This window comes from Hypanus sabinus, chromosome 7 (genome assembly GCF_030144855.1).
Source record: "Hypanus sabinus isolate sHypSab1 chromosome 7, sHypSab1.hap1, whole genome shotgun sequence".
NCBI lineage: Eukaryota > Metazoa > Chordata > Chondrichthyes > Myliobatiformes > Dasyatidae > Hypanus > Hypanus sabinus.
This window is the reverse complement of record NC_082712.1, coordinates 155,495,226-155,515,638: the sequence shown is the minus strand read 5'-3', so window position 1 is coordinate 155,515,638 and position 20,413 is coordinate 155,495,226. Positions and strand designations below refer to the sequence as shown.

At 36.9% G+C, this 20,413-nt stretch overlaps 1 protein-coding gene and 1 non-coding gene across 5 annotated transcripts in view; both read right to left on the bottom strand.

Annotated features, from left to right (window-relative positions):
• Positions 1-229: 229 nt before the first annotated feature.
• Positions 230-20,413, bottom strand: part of ckap5 (cytoskeleton associated protein 5) — a 96,728-nt gene continuing 76,544 nt past the window's right edge. For 2 of the 4 annotated variants that reach the window (XM_059975979.1, XM_059975980.1), the window contains exons 34-44: positions 19,391-19,570; positions 18,176-18,296; positions 16,895-17,074; positions 15,725-15,912; positions 15,158-15,236; positions 14,865-15,053; positions 12,337-12,474; positions 9,577-9,660; positions 8,833-8,998; positions 5,388-5,545; positions 230-1,788 (exon numbers count right to left, since the gene is read on the bottom strand). In XM_059975979.1, coding sequence (XP_059831962.1) covers positions 1,558-1,788; positions 5,388-5,545; positions 8,833-8,998; positions 9,577-9,660; positions 12,337-12,474; positions 14,865-15,053; positions 15,158-15,236; positions 15,725-15,912; positions 16,895-17,074; positions 18,176-18,296; positions 19,391-19,570 — 1,714 coding nt within the window. In that variant the 3' untranslated portion in view covers positions 230-1,557. The remainder of the gene's footprint in view (positions 1,789-5,387; positions 5,546-8,832; positions 8,999-9,576; positions 9,661-12,336; positions 12,475-14,864; positions 15,054-15,157; positions 15,237-15,724; positions 15,913-16,894; positions 17,075-18,175; positions 18,297-19,390; positions 19,571-20,413) is intronic. The other 2 variants (XM_059975981.1, XM_059975982.1) reach the window with 2 other exon arrangements.
• On the bottom strand, positions 16,519-16,629 carry LOC132397592 (small nucleolar RNA SNORD67). The gene has a single exon (XR_009513406.1). It is a non-coding gene; the product is annotated as a small nucleolar RNA SNORD67 (small nucleolar RNA).

Below are 20,413 nucleotides of genomic sequence, written 5' to 3'. Positions count from 1 at the left end.
CAAAAAAGCAGTGTTGAGATAGATCAGCCATAACTACTATTTATGTTATCATGCTTTTGCTGTCGTTATCCCAAGAACAAATGATAGAAAAGGCTGAGAAAACTCTGGTAGTAAGATTAGTGGAAAACTTGATAGCCTGCAACAATGAGGTAAAGTCATAGTTAGAATCAAAGGGCATAAATCAAAATTTTACAATGGAAGGTAGTCATATTGCATAGAACAATTAAACTGGAGTTCAATAAATTTAATGTGCCACTGAAAAAGTGCAGAATAACAAGTTACTTAAATCAAGATTTTCATTTTGAGTTAATGTCCAGGTTTCCTTGATTTCACTGATGCCCAAACCATACTTCATGTACGACAACAGCATTCAAAAAGACTTCACTTTGCACGTAATTCTTGGGGTTTCTAAGGACCATTGTTCAAAACACAATATCCTTCATAAATCAGTATCTGAATGTTATTTAAAATTCTCTTACGCAAGTCAGATATACAGAAAACAATAATCACGTTTGTCAAATAGAAACTTTATCTTTCAACTTAATGAACCTACCCAACTGATTTGAAACAATATCAGTGGTGATTCTGACACACTGGCCATTATCACGTTAGACTTGGGAGAAAACAAGCCCAAGTACCTTGAAATTAAATCTCACCAGGTTTGTGGGAAAACAATAAGTAGAACCCAAATGGATATAAATATTTATCATTTATTATGTTTATATTAATGCTTCCCCAGTGTTCAGAGAAAAATGTTTTCTAATTGTAAAACTCTGGTCATGAGTTTTCCATGAAATTTATAAAATGTTAAGACTTACACAGAGCCCTAGCTATAAAAATTACCAAATTAACTGCTACTACTATACACAATGAAAAATTATTGCTTTAACAGATCTTTTAAATTATAATACAGCTTAATTTGGTTAATATTGTAACACAGACTTTTGTTTTTAATTGTCTTTATTTAAAAAACACAAATATTCATAACCTCATGCCATGCTTCATGATTCCATAGAGAATCAACACATTTCAAAGAGTTGAAACACAAAACAAGCAGTAATTAGAACTTTCTAAAAGAACTAAACAGATAGATCTAGTCAGATAACAGACTTCCTCAATATTTATTAGGCAGTGCTGTACTAGTAAAAATGAAAATACAGCCAGCTTGGTCTGAAATTATCTATTGGAGCCCCAGTTTTATTAACCTGATGAAGTTAAAGCCTCAAATGGAGATATGAGCAATACATAGTAGCCAACGAGTTACTCTGATACCACCCGGAGTCTCTCCAGTTTGAAAGCAAGTAGAGAACATCAAAGATAACAAACTGATTTTACAAGAGTTAGTGTGAAAAGTGCTCACAAGTTCACCACAGGTCTTAATATCTGTTATTGCAGTCCAGAAGCCTATATACAGAAATGAATTATGCCACAATACACAGTTATTCACTGTATTGTACATAAAGAAATTATACACACTAGGTTAATAGGAGGCCAACAGCTATGAAGAGACCTTCTATTTCAATAGACTTCTTCATTGCACCATTATTCACAGGCCATCTATTTACGACTGCTCTTTATTCTTTCCAGTCTTTTCTTCAAATCATCAAGATTAGCTGCTGAGGTTGCACTACTACTGGTTTGTATTGGTGGATGAGATTCTTGCTCTTGGTTACACTCTCGTGAATCTCGAAGATGGGTGAGTTTATTGTGCAGAAGCTCAGATGATGATACAACTGTAGGTAATGTTGGTTTGGATAGAAGCGAGGTTGCAGGTTGTCGTTCTTCATGCTGCATCAAGACAATATGACAGAATGGTCACACTTTGTTTTGATTAGAATACATCCAGGAGAATGGAAATATTAAATTACCAAATGACATGTTTGATGGAAAAGTACCTTAAAGATCATTACTAGTCCTAAAGTATGAAGTAAAAGTAATCTACACACATGGACTACTTCAGAATTTAGCTTTATGAACAAGTGTCCTTTTCTTATAAGAAGATGAGTAATGTAAATTATTTAAACTTAACCATTTGTCTTCAACTATTCCCAACCAAATTCTTCAAACCATCACCAAATTATTCTCAAAGACCATTAAAGCTATGTTCTTAAAGCTGATTCTGTTTGCTGCAAAGAGAATTAGCTTGGCAGCTCTGGAATGAGCTTAGGCAAGAAAGTCCGATTTTTTGTGAATAACTGTCAGGTTATGAAAAATGGTCTCTGGCTTAAACTGACTTTTATCTTAATTTTCTTAACTTAATAATGTCAGAAATAAATTTCTTCTCAACTATTAAATAAGATACTTTGGAATTCCTTTTATTTGACAAACTCAAACAGGATCTGGAGCATTGGAGCACTCCTCCCATTTCTTGGCTTGGCCGAATATCCTTGCTCAAAATGAATATTCTTCCTCATCTGTTCTACCCAATACGAATGATTCCAGTCATTTTACCCAACAAATACTTTAAAAAACTGGCTGGTTTGTTTCTTTCATCTGGAACAAAAAAGATCCTGTATTCAAATGTCTAAGTTACAGCTTCCCAGTCATCTACGGGGTCTGGATTTTCCAGACATCAAAAAATAACAATTAAGTTCCTGTTTATCTTATGTGATTGACTGGGTTTGCAGGGACCCCTCCTCAATTTGGCTAGACATTGAAGCTTCACAAGCAAAATGCCCTCTTATTAATTTGCTTTTCCTCAATAAGATAAAACTAGTTAAGGTATATTGTCATAATCAAATAACAATACAGTCAGGGCTTGGAGGGCAGTGCAACAAATTGAGGGCAACGCAGCGAAAAGTATCACCTTTCACTCCAACAACTGGCAGTCCAGATTTTCAGCCTGGCATAATGGATTTTGGATTTAAAATTTGGATTTCTAAGGGTATTTTCCATCTAAGAGATTTGTTTGATGAAGGAACGATGATGTCTTTTAGTCAAGTAGTACAGACATTTAACATACCCAACAAAGATCTTTTTCATTTCTTTCAGATAAGAGATTATATACAGAAAAAAAACCCATTGTTAACTGATTTCTATAGTTTTGACATAGAAGATGGTATTTTGTTCTAAGGGGTTTTTTTTAAGCAACATCCTGAGGGAATGTTCTTGTGGAGAGGCTGAGCAGCTGGGAAGGGTCTGGGAGTAGAAATTACAGATGAAACATGGGAAGACATCTGTGATAATGCAAAGAAAATTTCAGTTTGTAACAGAACCAAAGCATTGCAACTCAAAATTCTGCATAGAGCCCATCTGACTCCAGGTCATCTCTCAAAATTTAAGACAATGGTTTCTCCAATGTGTTCTAAATGTAAAGTAAATACTGGAACTTTCACACACTGTTTTTGGACTTGTCCCAAACTACAGGCGTACCGGAGTGATATTTTGGGTGAAAGGGAAGAGATTCTGAAGATGGAGCTTGAACTGGACTGTGTGTCTTTTCTCTTAAGCTTACCCAGCTGTCGTATTATTAATGCACATCAGAAAAAAAAACTTATTAACATCCTGATTTTTTGTGCAAGGAAGAACATTTTACTTCGTTGGATATCCAATAAGGCCCATGGACTTTTTGGTTGGCATAAATTAATTATGGAATACATTTCTTTGGACTTTTTGACATGTATGGTACTCTCAAAAACAAATAGTTTTCATAAAACATGGCAATTTTTTCTGCAGTATGTAGATGTAAACCTGTCTGCTATACTAATAAGGGCTTTTTTTTTTATAAATAGGATGTTGTGGCGATGTCTATATTTTGATGGAACTGTTCTAATAGCTGATATCCGTGAGGGGAAGAAATGTAAGTGTACCTGGAAATTGAAAGTTTTGTTATGCTGAGCAAAAATAAAACCAATCACGCTGTGACCAAGCTGCGTAACTAAGAGGATTTTAAACTAACAGTGGGGACAAAGTATCAAAGTGACAAAGAAGTGGTAAATCAAGGAGTAGGGAAAGACTAGAAAAAAGGTGTAAAAGTACAAAATAATAGTAAAATACAGTGTACAAAGCTAGCAATGAACAAACAAAAGGTTGTAACAATCAAATCTCTATTCCTAAATGCATTTGAAACAAAAGCAGGTGAACCAGGAGCTCAAAATGAAATGTGCTCAGATAGCCATTTCAGAAACACGGCTGCAGAACCAAGGGTTACAACCTAAATTTTGAACAGTACATGACATTTAAGGAGAGGAAGGTTTCAACAATAAAGGACAGGGCTGACCAATTTCAGCAAAGTGAGATTAAGGACTGAGTGGAAGAAATAAAGACAAGAATTTATTTGCGTGAGTGGTACACAGGCACCATTACTGTAATCACAAGGTAGGGCAGAGTATAAAAGGGAGCTTGTCAGAAAAGTAGTGATATTTGTGGAGGATTTTAATTTACGTACGTACACTACCTCCATTTCTCAAACAAAATAATGGCCCACCTGAAAAGGTATGTAACCAACTATTTAGGTTTTTTTCCCAATCACTCCAAAAATATCTGCTAAAACAACTTAATATTGATGCAGCCGGTACAGAGAATTGTTTTGATGGCATTTGCAAAACATGCTGCATTTACCCTAACTTAACAAAAACGTCAGAAGTACAAATTTAAGGGACATAATCTCAAAAAAATTGAAGCATTAAAAAGGAAACAGAGAATATTTTTATTGGCATACTTTGAAAGTAAGTTCACAGCAATTTACAAAAGAACATACATGGGTATCTTGCTAAATACTCAAGATCGCTTCTCAGTAGCAAGTGTGCTAACTGAATCGATGCCAAGAGGGAACGTGAGAATATTACTGACAGTGCTGGTGTGCTGGGAATCTTGCATAAATTCTTGTACCATACCACTCCAGCACTGCAGCTCACAGAACAAGCAGATTTTTATTTTCAAGGTGTGATGGGTGGAAGAGGGCAGCGAAAGAACCTAGAATATCTGACTAGTGGACCAAGATCGCTACAACAGAGCTCTGCAGGGTAATGCTAGAAGGGTGGGGAGGGAGACAGCAAATAGAACTTGAGACTGTTTTTAAGAACAGTGTATTCTGGAGGCATCCAATGTACATGCAATCTGATACTTCAAATGAAACAGCATTAATAACCTCATTGCAGTTACCCCTGGGTTGTAGCGATCACAAAACTGAATATTACAAGTTTACTGGGGGAGGGGGTATACAGGGGGTGAATAAAAATATGGGTCCAAGAGAATTGGACCCAAAACACAAACTGCACAATTTGAAAAAAGTTAACATTTTACCAAGCATTGCCTTACTTTTTTGAAATTCTATGTATTATTGTAGATGTGACTTGAATTAAAGCATAAAAAGATTCTTTTTATATCCTTTGAAATAATCCCACATCACAAAAACATAAAAATTAAACAAAAAACATGCATGTTACCTTGGAGTTATTTTCTAAGCCACAACGCTGTCGTAGAATTTTTAACCTTTCCAAATAAACAGCAGGACCAACTTCTTCTCCGTTAGTATTACCTGTAGAAGGGATGGAAGTGGAACTCGCTACATGTGGTAACTCATCGGGAGGTGATGAAACCCCTGCTAAATACACAACAGCAAGTACTCAAATCAACACTCAAAAACAACCTACCTCACCAGTTCCAAATTTGTGTTAGAAGGCGCATTTAAACCTCTTTCTTTGCACTCTAAAGATTAATGCATTTGGCAGACTACTGTTAATTAAGAACATCCCTACTTTAAAAACACTGCCTCTATTGAAATGCATCTGAGACTAAAGTACCTTGAAATAGCAGTTTAGGAAGCAAAGAAGTAAACTTAAAACATTGATTGAAATTCGGCAGCATATAATTCTCAATTAGGGATGAAGCACATCTAAACCATGGAAAGAGAACGAAGAACTCCAATGGGAGGTTTGAGGGGTGGGAGAGGGCTGTCAGACTGAAGATAAGGAAACAAGTGCAAGATTAATAAATTAAATTGAAACATTTCATTTACCATTGGCTATAAAAAAAAGCAACATCAGAATTGTAGAGCACAAAAAATGGGGCCTTTCCATCTATGTCATCCATGATGCCCATCAATGCTAATCCCATCTGCCTGCATCCTTTTGCATCCTTCCTTTTCAAGTATTGTCTAAAATGCCTCGAAATGTTATAACTGTGATTGTCTCCAACACCTTCTCTAGTAGCTCATTTCAGGTTATTACAACTGTGGAAAAGCTCACCTTTCAGATCTTTACATATCGTGCCCCACAAGCCTTAAAACTAAACACCATAGTTCTACTCTCCCTGCACTGAGGGAGAAAAAAAGATTCTGACTCTATCCTCTTTATGCCTTCTATCAGCCTCCTATGTTCCAATGAGAATAACCCTACCTTACCCAACTCTATCCATATAAATACACCCCTCTATATCAGCCAAAATACTGGTGAATTTATACTCCACTCTCTTGCTACCATTTTCCTCTAGTAGCAGAGTAACCAGAACTGTACACAATACTCCAAATGTTAAATAATTTGTACAGCTGCAAAATAATACCCAAATCTTACACATGTAACATGCTGTAATGTTTCACTAAGGTAATGGTTTCTCTGTAGCAGCAATGTTTGGGTTATGATTAGAGATAATGGGGGCTTTGGAATGCATGTTAGCCAATGAGTGGGATGTTGTTCTTTCTTGTGGATCTGGGAGCAGGGATTTTGCAGTCTTTTGCTGGGGAGAGATGAGGAGAGAAGATGTGAATGGAGAGAGTTGGTAGACCGCCAGATGGAGTGAGATTTAGAGCGAGGGTCAGCTATGCTTGGAGGAGGTAGATGGGAAACAAATGAGCAGAACCATGAGCTCCAACATTGCGCATTAGACTGTTTCATAAGAATGGGCCCTTTTCTCATATTTTGTTTCTTTACTAACCATAGTCAAATTAATTTATAAAATTCAATTGTTTAATTGCATATTGTGTACTGTTTGTTCTTTCGTGGTACTGATTTGTAACAGGGGACCCATCACTCAGCACCCACCCAAACAAGATCTGTTAAGTTTGGTCAGGCCGAAGGCAGTCTTCCTCTAGATTAAGCAGCTAACACACCAGACATTCTTCACTTCCTTAGATCACCTGAAGTTATTTGTCAACCAGTGTTGCCACTTTCAGCAAGATTTATCTGCATGCTGCTGCTAACCCCCCAACATTTTACTCTTTCGCCCTACCAGGATTAGACTTCACATGTGTCTTAGAAACAGCACGACCTTGAAAGGACTGAGGCAAGGAACTGGGGGTAGAATTGAGCGAGTACAGGTGGCCCCCGTTTTTCAAATGTTCGCTTTACAACAGCTCACAGCTACAGAAGACCTACATTCGTACCTGTTTTTGCTAACCAAAGAAGATTTTAACTTTTACTAAAAACAGACGCCTGCTTTATGCGTGTGTTTACCCCAAGACTACCATGACCGCGAAGCCTTGTGTGGGCAGTTGTGTGCACATGCACGTACGTGCCGATTTTTTTTCTCCGAATCGATTTTGGCTCGCTGTCTTCCTGATTCTGTTAAATGAAACTACACCTTACATACAATATTTCTACTTTATATAGGCTGTATATTTATCACATCATTCCTGCTTTTAGTACATGTTCTTTTTATTTTAGGTTTTGTGTGTTATTTGGTATGATTTGGTAGGTTATTTTTTGGGTCTGGGAACGCTCAAAAATTTTTCCCATATAAATTAATGGTAATTGCTTCTTTGTTTTACATTTCGGCTTACAAACACTTTCACATCCGCTCTACTTTCGGATAGCGGGGGGAAACCTGTACCCTGAAAATGGAACTTTCAGCAACCTGCAGTCTAGGATCAAGATTATAAGAAATTTCTTTGCTCAGGAGATGAAGAGCAGAGTTGAACACTGAAGGGAATCAAGACGTCAGAAAATGAAACTGAAAATCAGTCACAACCACCCATTAATGAATGACAGATTGAATAGACTTTTGTTTACTCCTGGCTACTTGCATGATTTTCTATGCCTCTCCCATCAACTGGATTGATAATTACCTTTAAATATCAAATAACTGACTTAAGCACAAGGAAACAAACTGGTCTTTGATTGATATGGTGTCTGCCTCTACAGGTACTGTTCATTTTGTATGCTGTTCGTTTTGTACAAACATCGCTTCCCACTCATAAGCACTTTTTTTTTAAAAGAAACATTATTTCCTGCGCACATTAATTTGAATTTCAACACAGAGCAAAGCTGATAGAAAGACATCCATTTTCATCCACTCTTGATTTGATCTCAAAACAGCAATAACTGTGAGACTTAAGCTTTCTTAATACTGGTAAACATTTAGTCGGTATACTTTGAAGAAAGTATACATTTATCGTTCATAACCATTAAGCTATCATTGCACCACAGTTCACTCTAGCCCACAGCACTGCTACAGAATGCTGCACACGTGTATTACCTTATTTAATACTGATAGTGAGAATAATCAATATTAGCATATTCAGGTATTTGTGTGATGATTCTGCATTGAGTTAATATGTGTTTTACTTTACTTTCTGCAGTTTCCTAGAATTTTCTTAATAAAAACCTGAAGAAAGCCTTTGGCTCGGGTGCTTTTTGAGCTGTTTAACTCCCTGCTTAGTTTTGTATACAACGCATTACGGGGTCAGTGGACAGTTTTACAGTTTATGAAGAATAAAGGTACACAAAAATCTAAATAATAACTTCAAGTAGTAATCTATGAACTTTTGATCAGCTACTCAAGAAGAGCAACTCTGATTTAAGTTAAAAAGCACTGGGCAGCAAAATAATTTCAGATAATAAATTTCTTTTTCCATTAAGTTTTAAATCAAATTTACTTCCTTTAAAAAATTCTTACCAGAACTAGATGAAGAAGATATCCTTCCTTTCCCCTCCCTCTCATTTTCCACAAGCCGCAAACCTCTTTCAACATAATTCTGAAAGAACTGGGAAGATTTCCTCAAAAATGGTTCAATGTCGGCATCTGAATACTTCTTTCTGTATTCATAAAGTTCTGCTAAACCCTGTTCAGAGGCAGAAAGCAATGAGTTAAAACTTGGTAAATCACATTAATGAACGCGAAATGGGTATGCTCCACAAGAACAAGAGATGGTTCAAGTAGTTCACAATTTACATAAACTGGACTCAAATTAGAATTACAATTCTAAAAATTGGGTGAAAATCCATAAAGTACATTAATACATTTGTATAAATGATCTCGTAAGTGCAACAGCACATCAGTCAATTGAATGAGGCCAGACATCTCCGAACATAAAAAGGTGCAAGGATCTCTCCAACCTGCCCAAAATTCACTGTTTGCCAAGTATGAACTAATGGCAAAAGTTGACAGAAGGGCTCAGTAAGAACATCTTTGCCCATCAGTCCTCTCTGAAATCCCTGTGAATAAAGCAATGCCCAGGAACAGTAAATAATCCTTCAAGTTACTTCCTTGAAAAGTAAAATCTAAAAATATTAGGTTTCTCAGATCTACATTCAAATATTTTAATAACAAAGGTTTTTCGATAATTTAGTGGGCACAAAAGTGAAGACCAACTAAAGAAATAATTTACTTACAATTATTCAAAAATAAATCATAACATACCTCCCTCGTGTTTTCCTTGGATCCAATCTTCTTGAATATTTCTGCTAAGGTTTCACTTATTTTTGCTTTCGATTCTTTACCCTCCTAGAATAAATGAAATTGTAACGATGACCACAGAATACTTCATTTTTAAAAACTTAATTCTAATTACATAGTTACTCTCATGTAGGATTTAGTGTTTGTGCTTTTTAACCACAAGAAATCAATGCTGTGAAGACAACTGCTTCCAAGAACATTCTTTTATTCGTAGTTTAGTATTTGTTTAAATCAAGTATTTTTTTAAATAAATGGAACTGTTAATTTCTGAACAGTTCACAATAGTACAAAAAAAGAGCATGTCAAATATGTACAGAACTATTGTCCAGGGCAGGGAATACATAATACAAATAAGTTCCTTATCCTGACAGGAACATTCTCATATTAAAGATTTTTTAAAAATATAGTATCATGCTATTTTGATCAGTCAAGCTTCTCTCTGAGCAAAATGGTCATTCTGTATTCAATTGGTTTACAATTCAGAAAGTATAACATGTGGAAGAGAAGCACCATACAACTATAGTTTGCTGTAACAATCAACACCACCCCATCCATTCTTCCTATTTTTGAAAGGGTGCAGAGTTCACGGTCAATGTCTCTGGGTTTGCCAGAGCATAGCCTATTCCACTCTTCAGACAAAATGTGCAGAAATCAATCTGGATTTGGGAAAAGTACAGGAATTTGCAGGCAGAATGCCAAAACTATTTTAAATTCATTCCCTGTGATGTGTTGAAGGCTTGTATTTATCACTTGCTTGTGATTGCTCATGATAAAGTTCAGATAAATACATTATGGTGCTTGTCCACATTGAACTGCCTGATATTAATGCAATTAAGATCTAAAGACGAGGTGATAAAGATAATGCATTACATTTCCACTTAATAAGCATCTGAAACATAGTTATCTAAAAATGGTGAGCCATGCACTTATTGCCCCTTTAATCATTGTTCAAAAGCTGCTGTCAAAGAACTCTAGTGGAAGTTTCTCCAATGTGTTGTTGCAAATACAGAATCCATAATGTACCCAAGGTGCAAGAAATGGATGTTAACAGTATATGGTGGATGGATCAATAAGCTGCTTTGCCTTCAGTTGTATCAATCTTGTGCTGCTGCATTTATACCCAAATAGTTATTAATCCCCGCCTTATAATAAAATGGTGGGAAAGGTTTGGGGAGTCACAATACAAATCAACTGTTACAAACATGCAGCCGCTAACCTGTTCTCTCTTACAACCAGAGTTATTTCGTTTTCAGTTTATAGTCTCCATTGCACCAAGGTACTTGAGATACTTGCTCAAGGATTCCCATCTCTAGTTAATACAGGTGGTCTACATCTTTTAAAAATTTCTTCAACCCAACACTCCCTTTCCCAGAACCTCAAAATGTTATCCCTTTTCACACATGATCCTTCCTGCCTCTAGGCCTGGGGTTTCCACCTGGTGCCCATGGATCCTTTGCTCCAAAGATATTGATCCATGACATCAAAGAAAGGTCAGGGACCTCTGCTCTCAGCACTGCCATTTCAGTCACTTACTGGGTTCATGATTTTTCATCCCACAAGCGTTTACCTACTTTCCCTTTCACACACTTCTATTACCCGACGCCCCCCCCCCCCCCCAAACAGCTTATGTTCATGCAAGCTTCAACTGTTATGTCAACTCCTGGCCTCCCAGCATCAAATAACATCCACAGGATTTAGAATTCAAATGGTAAAAAACCGAAACAGTCACATTCAAGAGGGTTCCTTCAAGCTTGCTTCACTCCTACACTTGTTCAAGCTTGCTTCAGCATGCCGTAAACTTATGATGGAAACTTTAAAACTCTGCTTTCTCTTCAAGTAGCTTCATTCCTTTAAATCCTAAAATTTCAGTTTCAAATGGATCCATTGACCAACCATAGAGTTCTGAGCATTAAATGTTACAAAGAGTTTCAATTTCATGATATAAACTACACATTTAATTTGCTCTTATTAAGTCCAAAGATCCCAGGCCAGGACAAATAGCCTTAGGTTCTAATTGGTCATATCCTCCTAAAGTCTTGTTAAGACTTGTTGAGTCTCAAATATAACTTCAAGAGCATTTTGGAACTGCAGAAAATATAGGTCCATTATAAGGTATTCTAACTCAGTTCTGATCGCAAGAAATTAACCTGGTGATTTTATGCTGTAGTTAGCAAAGTAAGAATCTTCCTTCCTATAAAAGGAGAGACAAAAATAGACAGACCTAGCTTTGGATTCTTGTCAGATGACGACAAAACTTCTCTACTCTTTAAGTTCATTCCCTTTGGCAAAGAAAGTATGATTAAATGACAAAGATTAAGCTACTATGTCACTACTATTCAGTCCACAAGTCTGACAAAGCTTCAGGCTAGCTTGTCGTTTTATTTCTGACTTCTGCATATTGTCTCCTCGTCAACAACAACTCCTACATGCTTAGTCATTTGCACTGTAGTGAAACTTTACTGAAGATCAACAACCAGAAATTTAATCCATGAATAAAATACTTTACAGCTTTCCAAGTTCAATTCACATTAATGGTTCAACTTTTCATGGAGCAGCTGTTGACAGTATTTTCTATACCATAAATGAAGTAAATGCAATAAAGCTATAGCATTGTTTCTGCATTGCAATATTCAAAAGCAGAGTTAAGTTCAATTCTAATAAAAAGATTCACAATTATGTAATTATAACTGGTTAGGTATTATCCTTTTTCAGTTTAATACGTACTATTGTAGAACCACGCTTTTCCGTTTCTGAATCAGTCTTTCCACCTGACAATGCCATTGACTGTTTAGTGACACGTCGTAGGTGAGCCTCAAGCTCAGATTCATTCTTGTTCTCAATCAGCGTCAGATGATCCATAATCTGGTACATAAAGAATAATTTAAAGTTAAACACTGCACATAATTTTTTTCAACTCGCCAACACTGAATTCTACTCAGATATTCTTTTGACAATCTTCTTATTTTAAAATAATAGATATCATTCAAATTCTGCAGTTACTCATTTAATATTGGCCAGACAAGCGAAATGCAGTATGTGACAATCTTTGAATTCACAGCAATGCCAGAAAGACAGTTGACAGCTCAATCCTTCACCACAAGAGGAATAAAGAAAGTCCTTTCTGAATTTAAACAAATCGCATTCAAGTGTTGGAGCTAACACAGGTTACTCCCTAACCATTATCCATCACTCAACACCGAAATGTAACTCCCCCTATCCACAGAGAACTCAAACCTACAAATAGGTTAATGAAATGTCTCCTTTATTGAACCTAAAGAAAGGAAGCAAGATCACCTAGATATAGTGCCCTAACCTGCTGCATTGGTAATTATGGAACATAGTATTTGCCACAATAGTCCATACACAAATGTTGTCTGGGTCTCACTGCATGCAAGCACAGGCAATTTTGAGAGGAGTGGAATTGCACTATAATAATCAACCCCCTTTCCAGCCTCATGATGGAAGGTTGTTCACTGAAGTAATGGGGGCTGAAAAGCACCATGAAGAGAACCTGCAGAGACATTGTGGGGCTGGAATGATTCACCCCAGATATCATAATCAACTTTCTTTGTAAAAGATATGACTCCAACCACAGTGTTCTAAAGATGCTCATCCACAAGTTTTCTTCCCTCCCCCCCACCCCCCCGTCACATTTCAACAAGGGGCACTCAACCTAAATTAACCACTGGATTCAGATCTTCAGGTTTTGTCTGGTGGTTCAGTGTGGAGCTGAGACACCCTGATGTAAATAAACTGAGCAGGTACTCATGTAGCTAATGATAAATTCATTCAGTACTCATCTCCAACCTCTAGGCATGGGTCTTAATACATTTCCTTTGCAACCAGATCCTTGACTTCCTGCAATCACTACAGATAGCAGTAACACCGCCACCACAATTATTCTCAAACACTGGTGTCCCACCCTCAGCCCCTAAACCTACTCCTTAAGATCCTGTTGCAATCTCAGATAATTTTCTTCACTACTTAGTCCCTTCAGCCCAACTTGTTCATGCCAACCAGGAAAGAAAAGCCAAATTGGATTCAGCACGTCTTTCATGAAAAATGAATACTCGGACAATTTTCTACAAGTAACTGCACTGAAGTAGCTTATAGTGGTGCAGCTTGTTCTGAAGTACATCACCTGCAATCTTGTGCAGTCCCAGAGCTTTGGCTGCAACCAGTGAACTCCTTAATATTACACGGAATGAAATGAACTAGTTGAAAACAGCCTGTTACATTAGGGACCTTGGATAGACAGCAAGATTGATCATCCATTGGCATCCTCTAAACGCATTAAAATCATCATATTCAAGTTGAACTGTGCCATCGTTGATATGGGGGAACTTTCTGGAGCTAAGTTTCCACCACAATTCATGATTGGCTGAGGCAGAGTGATCAACTGGTTGTGCATTCTTTTGCAGTATACTGAATGCTGTTCTTACTGTTTAATACGTGTCACTTTCTGTTCAACTGCTAAGTATTTTTTCAGGTTCATTTGTGGTGTCAGCATGCTCTTTTGCATTCATGCAAGCAGATTGATCCTCTGACTCGATTATAACAGTAGAATACATATTTGCTGGGTTACAAGGTTTCAGATAGTGATATAATGTACATCACTTGGCTGCTTGTTGAAATGCCTAACACTTTAAGGGTCTCCCTCCTCATTTAGCACAATTGTGGTGCCAGTCAATATAATGGGGGCATCCCCAGGTTTCAGAATGGGACTCCCCACATAAAGGGTGCATTAATCAGTTTCACCATAACTGCAAATGACGACTTGATCTGTAAAAAATTCTGACAAAGAGATAAGAGTTCCAATTTAAAATTGACCAAACCATGCCTTTACACAGGCACAAGTTTATAGATATGTGTTCAACTGATAAAATAGTAATAAGCAATCTGATGGTTGTAAACAGCCTTTAAATTTAAACAACTTTAATACTTGAAATGGTACAAAATAAGTAGCCTTCAGGTTACTTAAAACGAGAAGAAACCTAAAGAGAGGTCTACTGAAAAACAAAAATTGCAAAAGCTATCTAGCTTCACTAAAATTTGAATATAAACACAGGATGTTCACATCAACTTCTGCTGAAATTGGGCATTACTTTTGTTTGACTTTCTTATTGTAGGCTTTACAACTCACACCTACCTCTCCGAAACATCTGGGGCATTTAGTTTTTATTTTAAATATTGCAAGAGATATACAACCGCATCATTATTAAGCAGGAAAATCATTACATCAGTCAACAAACCTTTGGTCCCAAGAGCTTGCAAAGTGTATGCAGCAATGTTTTCTGTGTTCTCATGGGAAGATCACTCTTCATCTGTTTTAATCTCTCCCTTGGGAAAACACGCATGAAATTGTGTACATCCAAAAGTACTCGGTCAACATTGATAACGTTCACGTTGCTTGGGAGAAGACGTATCATTCGCCACAAACACTAAAAGTTAAAGAGAAAGAGCTTAAATAATGTATGGAATTTTACAAGGATAAATAAAAGATACATTTCATATTGTACTCAATGTATTTGAAGTAATACATTACCTTCATTATAAGCTCTGAAAACTTAGGAGAGTTATTTGTGGTAGTGAGAAGACTATCTTGTAAGAGTACAATCAGGGAACTGCAAAAGAAATTTTTCATTTAAGATGTCATTTAACAAGTCTATATGATCATGCTCTAAACTGCAACAAACTTAAGTCATTTGATTTGTGGAAAGTATTTGCACTCAGATCTTTGACCAAATGGTCTCAAATGAAATTTTCTTCATTAATCTTTTAATTCCTTTTTTTGTAGATAAATTGTCTTCAGGAGACAGGACTGTTATTAATTTGTAAATGACAATGATTTCCATTTTCCTTAAAGCATGCAATTTACCTCAGTATTCTCACGACATGATCATACATGATTACTACCAGCCAGAGAAATAATTTCAACAAAGGTGCCATAGTTCCACAAAGGTTTCTCACAGCATTACTAATGACAAATCCATCCTTGCCTACATATCACAATGATTGATCTTTATGAAAATTCCAAGAAAGATAAAGAAGACCAGCTTCAAGGTAATATGTATCCTACTGTAACAACAATAGCCAAGCTTTTCCCCTTTACCTTAAAATGTTGGTTGGATCAGATTTTTCCAATACTTTTACCATCAGCAGATTGACTGATCGTATAACTTGAGGACCTTCATCCAAATCTTCCAAGCGCGAATCTAACATTAATAATATTAATCCATGCATCAAGTCCTTCAAAACTCCCATTGAAGCTTCCTTTGCCAATGGTTCTATTTGGAATAACTGAACAGGATAACAAAATAAAATATTAGTAATCAGGTAATTAAGTGATTGTGCAAAAACAACAGTACAACACAAAGCTTGTTGACAACCTGTAGTTAGGAAGCAGCTTGGCCTGACATTTGGATGAATGTTTTATGAAGAATACCAAATGAAAGAGCGAAGACTTGGCAAATGGATTATAGTGTGAAAAACTATAAGGCCATTTTCTTTAAAGATTTAGAGCAGGGGTTCCTAAACATTCTTATGCCATGGAGCCTTACCATTAACTGAGGGGACCCCAGGTTGGCAGCCCCTAGCATAGAGAGACCTGGATGCCCTTGAGGATAAATAAAACTGACATGCAAGTACATCAACCAATTAGGAAGGGTAAATGTATGCTGGCCATAGGTGCAAGAATTTGAGTATTCAAGTAAGATGTATTGGTTCAATTTTGCAGAAGTTTTTTGCAAATCAGACTAAAGCTGAACACAGACTTGTGAAGTTAGTGGAAATGCTGCTGCCTTTTACAGCTCCCAATGATTTTCTTTCGGGAGGGTTACAGCCCAGAGTTGCTTTTGCACAAATCCTAACTTACTTCACCCTACTTTCCATACAAAAGCCTTTGTTTGTGAGTCAGATGGCCCCTGTGCACATTGTTTAGTCATCAGGGTTCAGAAAGGAGTAGCTATCATCACTGTATAACTACTCCTTTAAATGGTGCAACTCATCACTCTCACAGTTCTATTCGCCTATATTGGAAATGCCAATCTAGATATACAACCAGCCTCATCTATGAGGCATCATAATTTAGTGACATTCTAGCCTGTTATAACCTAGAAATTCAATAATGACTTTTGTTTTCACATTTCTATCATTAACAGTTTTGTCCATTTTTGGCAGTGAGAACACGGCATAGCGTCCATTAAAGATTAATTTGTCCAATGTAAGCATAGGTTCAGATCTTCATTTAAAAAGGCGATACTGCAACAATTCAAAACCATACCGTAATCATGTTCCCAATAATACAACTGTAAAGTTTTAGGATTTCCATCTTGTTAAGTTTCTCATCAGCCATATGAGTATTGTAAATTAATCGGAGCTGCATGAAAGTTGCAATGAGAAACTGGTCTATGTGACCAGACATGGTATCAACTTTGCTTTCCTGTCGCAAAACTTCATCAATCTGAAAACAAAACAATATTTTTCAATTTGCCTTGTCACAGAAACATCCAAATACAAGACATGAAACCTTAATGTATTGAATTCTATACAATAAATTCTCAACATCTTGTGTAAGCTATGAAGTTTTGTAGGATACCGCAAAGAAAACTGCAATGATTAATGTACGAGGTAACTGACCACATCCAGTGTGCAAATACTCATCCATCACAATTAATTTAGTTTTAAATTTGCCAGGGTTCTTTGATGACATAGGCAAATGTAGAAAGACATTACACTTCATTTCTGGAATTCAGCTTGTCGCTGTGACACAACCTAAACTAAATGCTAAGAATATGCTATCATGTGTCATGTGCTATCAATAACACCTTCCCTTTGCAGATGACTGGTATTATAGTATGCCAAATAATCAAATTAGTTAAATCCAGTTTCCACCTCCCCCCGAAGGATACAGAAGGCAATTTTTCAATTTATTGACATATTTGAACTTTGAAGCTATACCTAGGCAGCTCAGTTAAAAGAAATGCTAATTCTGGAGGAGTATGAATCCTTGGCTTAAGCTCTACCCATTGAAGTCTGCCATTTCCTGATATCACAGGGACTGATCTTATTGATAAGGACTTCAGGAATCATAGCTAAATTAGCATGCAAATTGAGGACACGGGAGGATGTTCTGATTTTTCACTCATTCGAGGTAACACAAGTTGAATGAATTTAAAACTGCTTCTCATTAATTCTGTTTCACTCATCCTTTCTAAAGTTATCTAAACTTTAATCAGATTTATGGGACCAATTTGCCACTTTGAGTTTCTGCATACATGTCTTCCTACACTGCAGTATGACAATCATCCTATCTGAGCACCCCTTGTCACTCCTGCATGTTCTCCTATGCCCATTTAACCAGCAATATCTCCTAGCTTGACAAAGTGTGGTGAATGCAATTCTGATGTTCATAGTTGCCAAGATGTTGTAGACTAATATGAATACATCTATTCAACAGGCATTTTATATTATTATCCAAAATAACAACTAAAATAAACAAGTTTAAAAGTTAAATATTCACCTGGCTCTATTTCCAAAACACACAGTGGCACTGATATCTTACCTGGGCAAGAGCCTGGATGCTGGTGTTAATGTCACTACTTGCCACCTGTGACACAACAAAATTGATAGTAGAATCAGTGCTGCCATGCATCTCATCATAGTGTGGAGAAACTGAACGATTTCTGAAATATCAAAGGGAATCCGAGATAACACCAAAAAAAAAAAATCAATAGTACAGAATTACACTGGATATGGTGACGAGGAATGCCAACTGACATCCCGTCATGCCAAATCTTTGGTAGACCAAATTATTTGGATTATCTGCCCTCTCCCAGAACACTAATTTTTCTTTCAATTTACCTCTTAAGTAATACAATTGAAATCACCTCAACAACACTGACTGGTAATGTATTTAAAACTGTAACCACTTTTATCACACTGTTGGCACTTATGGCTTTAAAAAAAAAACACACACACACACTTCCTCAACCTGCCCTATAATTTTCTATTACTCATGTACACATCTGTTCCTAGGGGTAGTACAGTAGCCTAGCAGTTAACAAAACACTTTACAGTACACCAGCTGTAAGATCGGGCTTTCACTGCTACTGAAGCTTGTAAGGAATTAGTATATTCTCCCCATGACAGCATGGGGTTCCTCCCACATTCCAAAGATGTGCAAGGTAGGGTTAGTATGTTATAGGCATACTAGTTGGTACCGCAACATTCCCTGCCCATAGTCTAGCACTACAAAGAGGCTTAAAGTGCCAGCATACTTTAGCTTTCTGCACTTCCATTACCAACATTACTTTTTTGCGATGCTGCATCTTAAATTTTCTTCCACTACTCCATTTTTCAACCTTAAACATTGGTGGCAAAATATACAACTTCACATTTACTCCCTTTCCCCCCACAGAATACCCCACATTCCAAGGGTATTTACATTGATAAGCAAATCCAAACACATGATAACTCAAGTGGAAGTGGAAGCCATAGACTGATATGTTGGCCCATAGCCGCCACCTCTTCTCCAGCTCTTTACCTTTTCCACATATCACCTTCCAGCTTATTTCACCACCTGAGTTCACCTATCTTCTAGCATGTACTCCTTCTCTTCCCCTACCACCTTATTTTGACATCTTTTCCCTTTCTTTCCAGTCCTGAAGGATCTCTGCCTGAAATGTCAACCTCCCCCCGCCCCCCCACCATTTCCATTGACGCTGCTCAACTTGCTGAGGTCCTACATCATTTTGTTTGTGTTATAGTGGTGACTTACTTTGGTTCTGGAATGCAAACAGGTTCATAGAGTTCATCAAGCTTGTGTTGTACCAGATCTGGTAATTCACATCCACCAGCATTGTTGTCATTTTCAATTTCATCAAGATCCAGCTGGAATTCTTTTGGAACCGTGTGCGTAGACTCTGAAGCGGAGTGTGCATTATTGGAGCGTGCTTGACTGCAAGAAATATTTAATGTTAGGATCATGTTTTTTCTTAAACTTTTAAGAAACTCCAAAATGCTATAAGTTTATTAACAAATCATTTCTTATATTAATCAGCATCAACCCCCCCAGTCCACCTCCCTGCTGACAGCTTGCACTCAAACATGTTTAATTTGATTGGTATTACAGCTCAAATGCATCAATCACTTTCCAGTACTTTCTTCGTGTGGATATTTTCAGGCACATACTCAATTTCAGTGAATACCTTCCAACTATTGGCAATAGACAAATTATTGGGACAAGCAGCAAATTTTCTTTTGTCACTCAAACTTAAAAGCAAATTGTAGCTACATCAAGAGAGCAGCTATTTTAGCTGAAATCAGGACACAAACTTAGCAACATCTGGTGCACAAAACTTAACTATACAAACTTCAGATTCTGGCTAATTGAGCCAGCGGTTCAACGGTTATATGGGACAATTGAAAGAACAAAAACAAAATCAAGAAAATAGGTGGGATTCCCTTTGTTTATTTGAGATACTATGATGCTCAACTGTGGCATGAGGCAGTTAGTCAAATGCACTTGTGTGACCACTGGACACTACATCTTGCTCAGTATGAACAGTGGTATCAGTTACATGTGCTTGTGTTCTGTTACCCATTTGTGCTGACAGACTCTGATGGAAAAGCAATGATTTTTGTTACTCTTTTTGAAAAAAAAAGATCACTACCACAAAAAGATTTGACACTAGCTGAAAAAAATTACCCTACTGGACCAAATTAAAAGCCATCCACCTAACACCACTCATTGCCAGTTGGCAGAGATAACTGGAGTGCCAAAATCTACAATTGCACACCT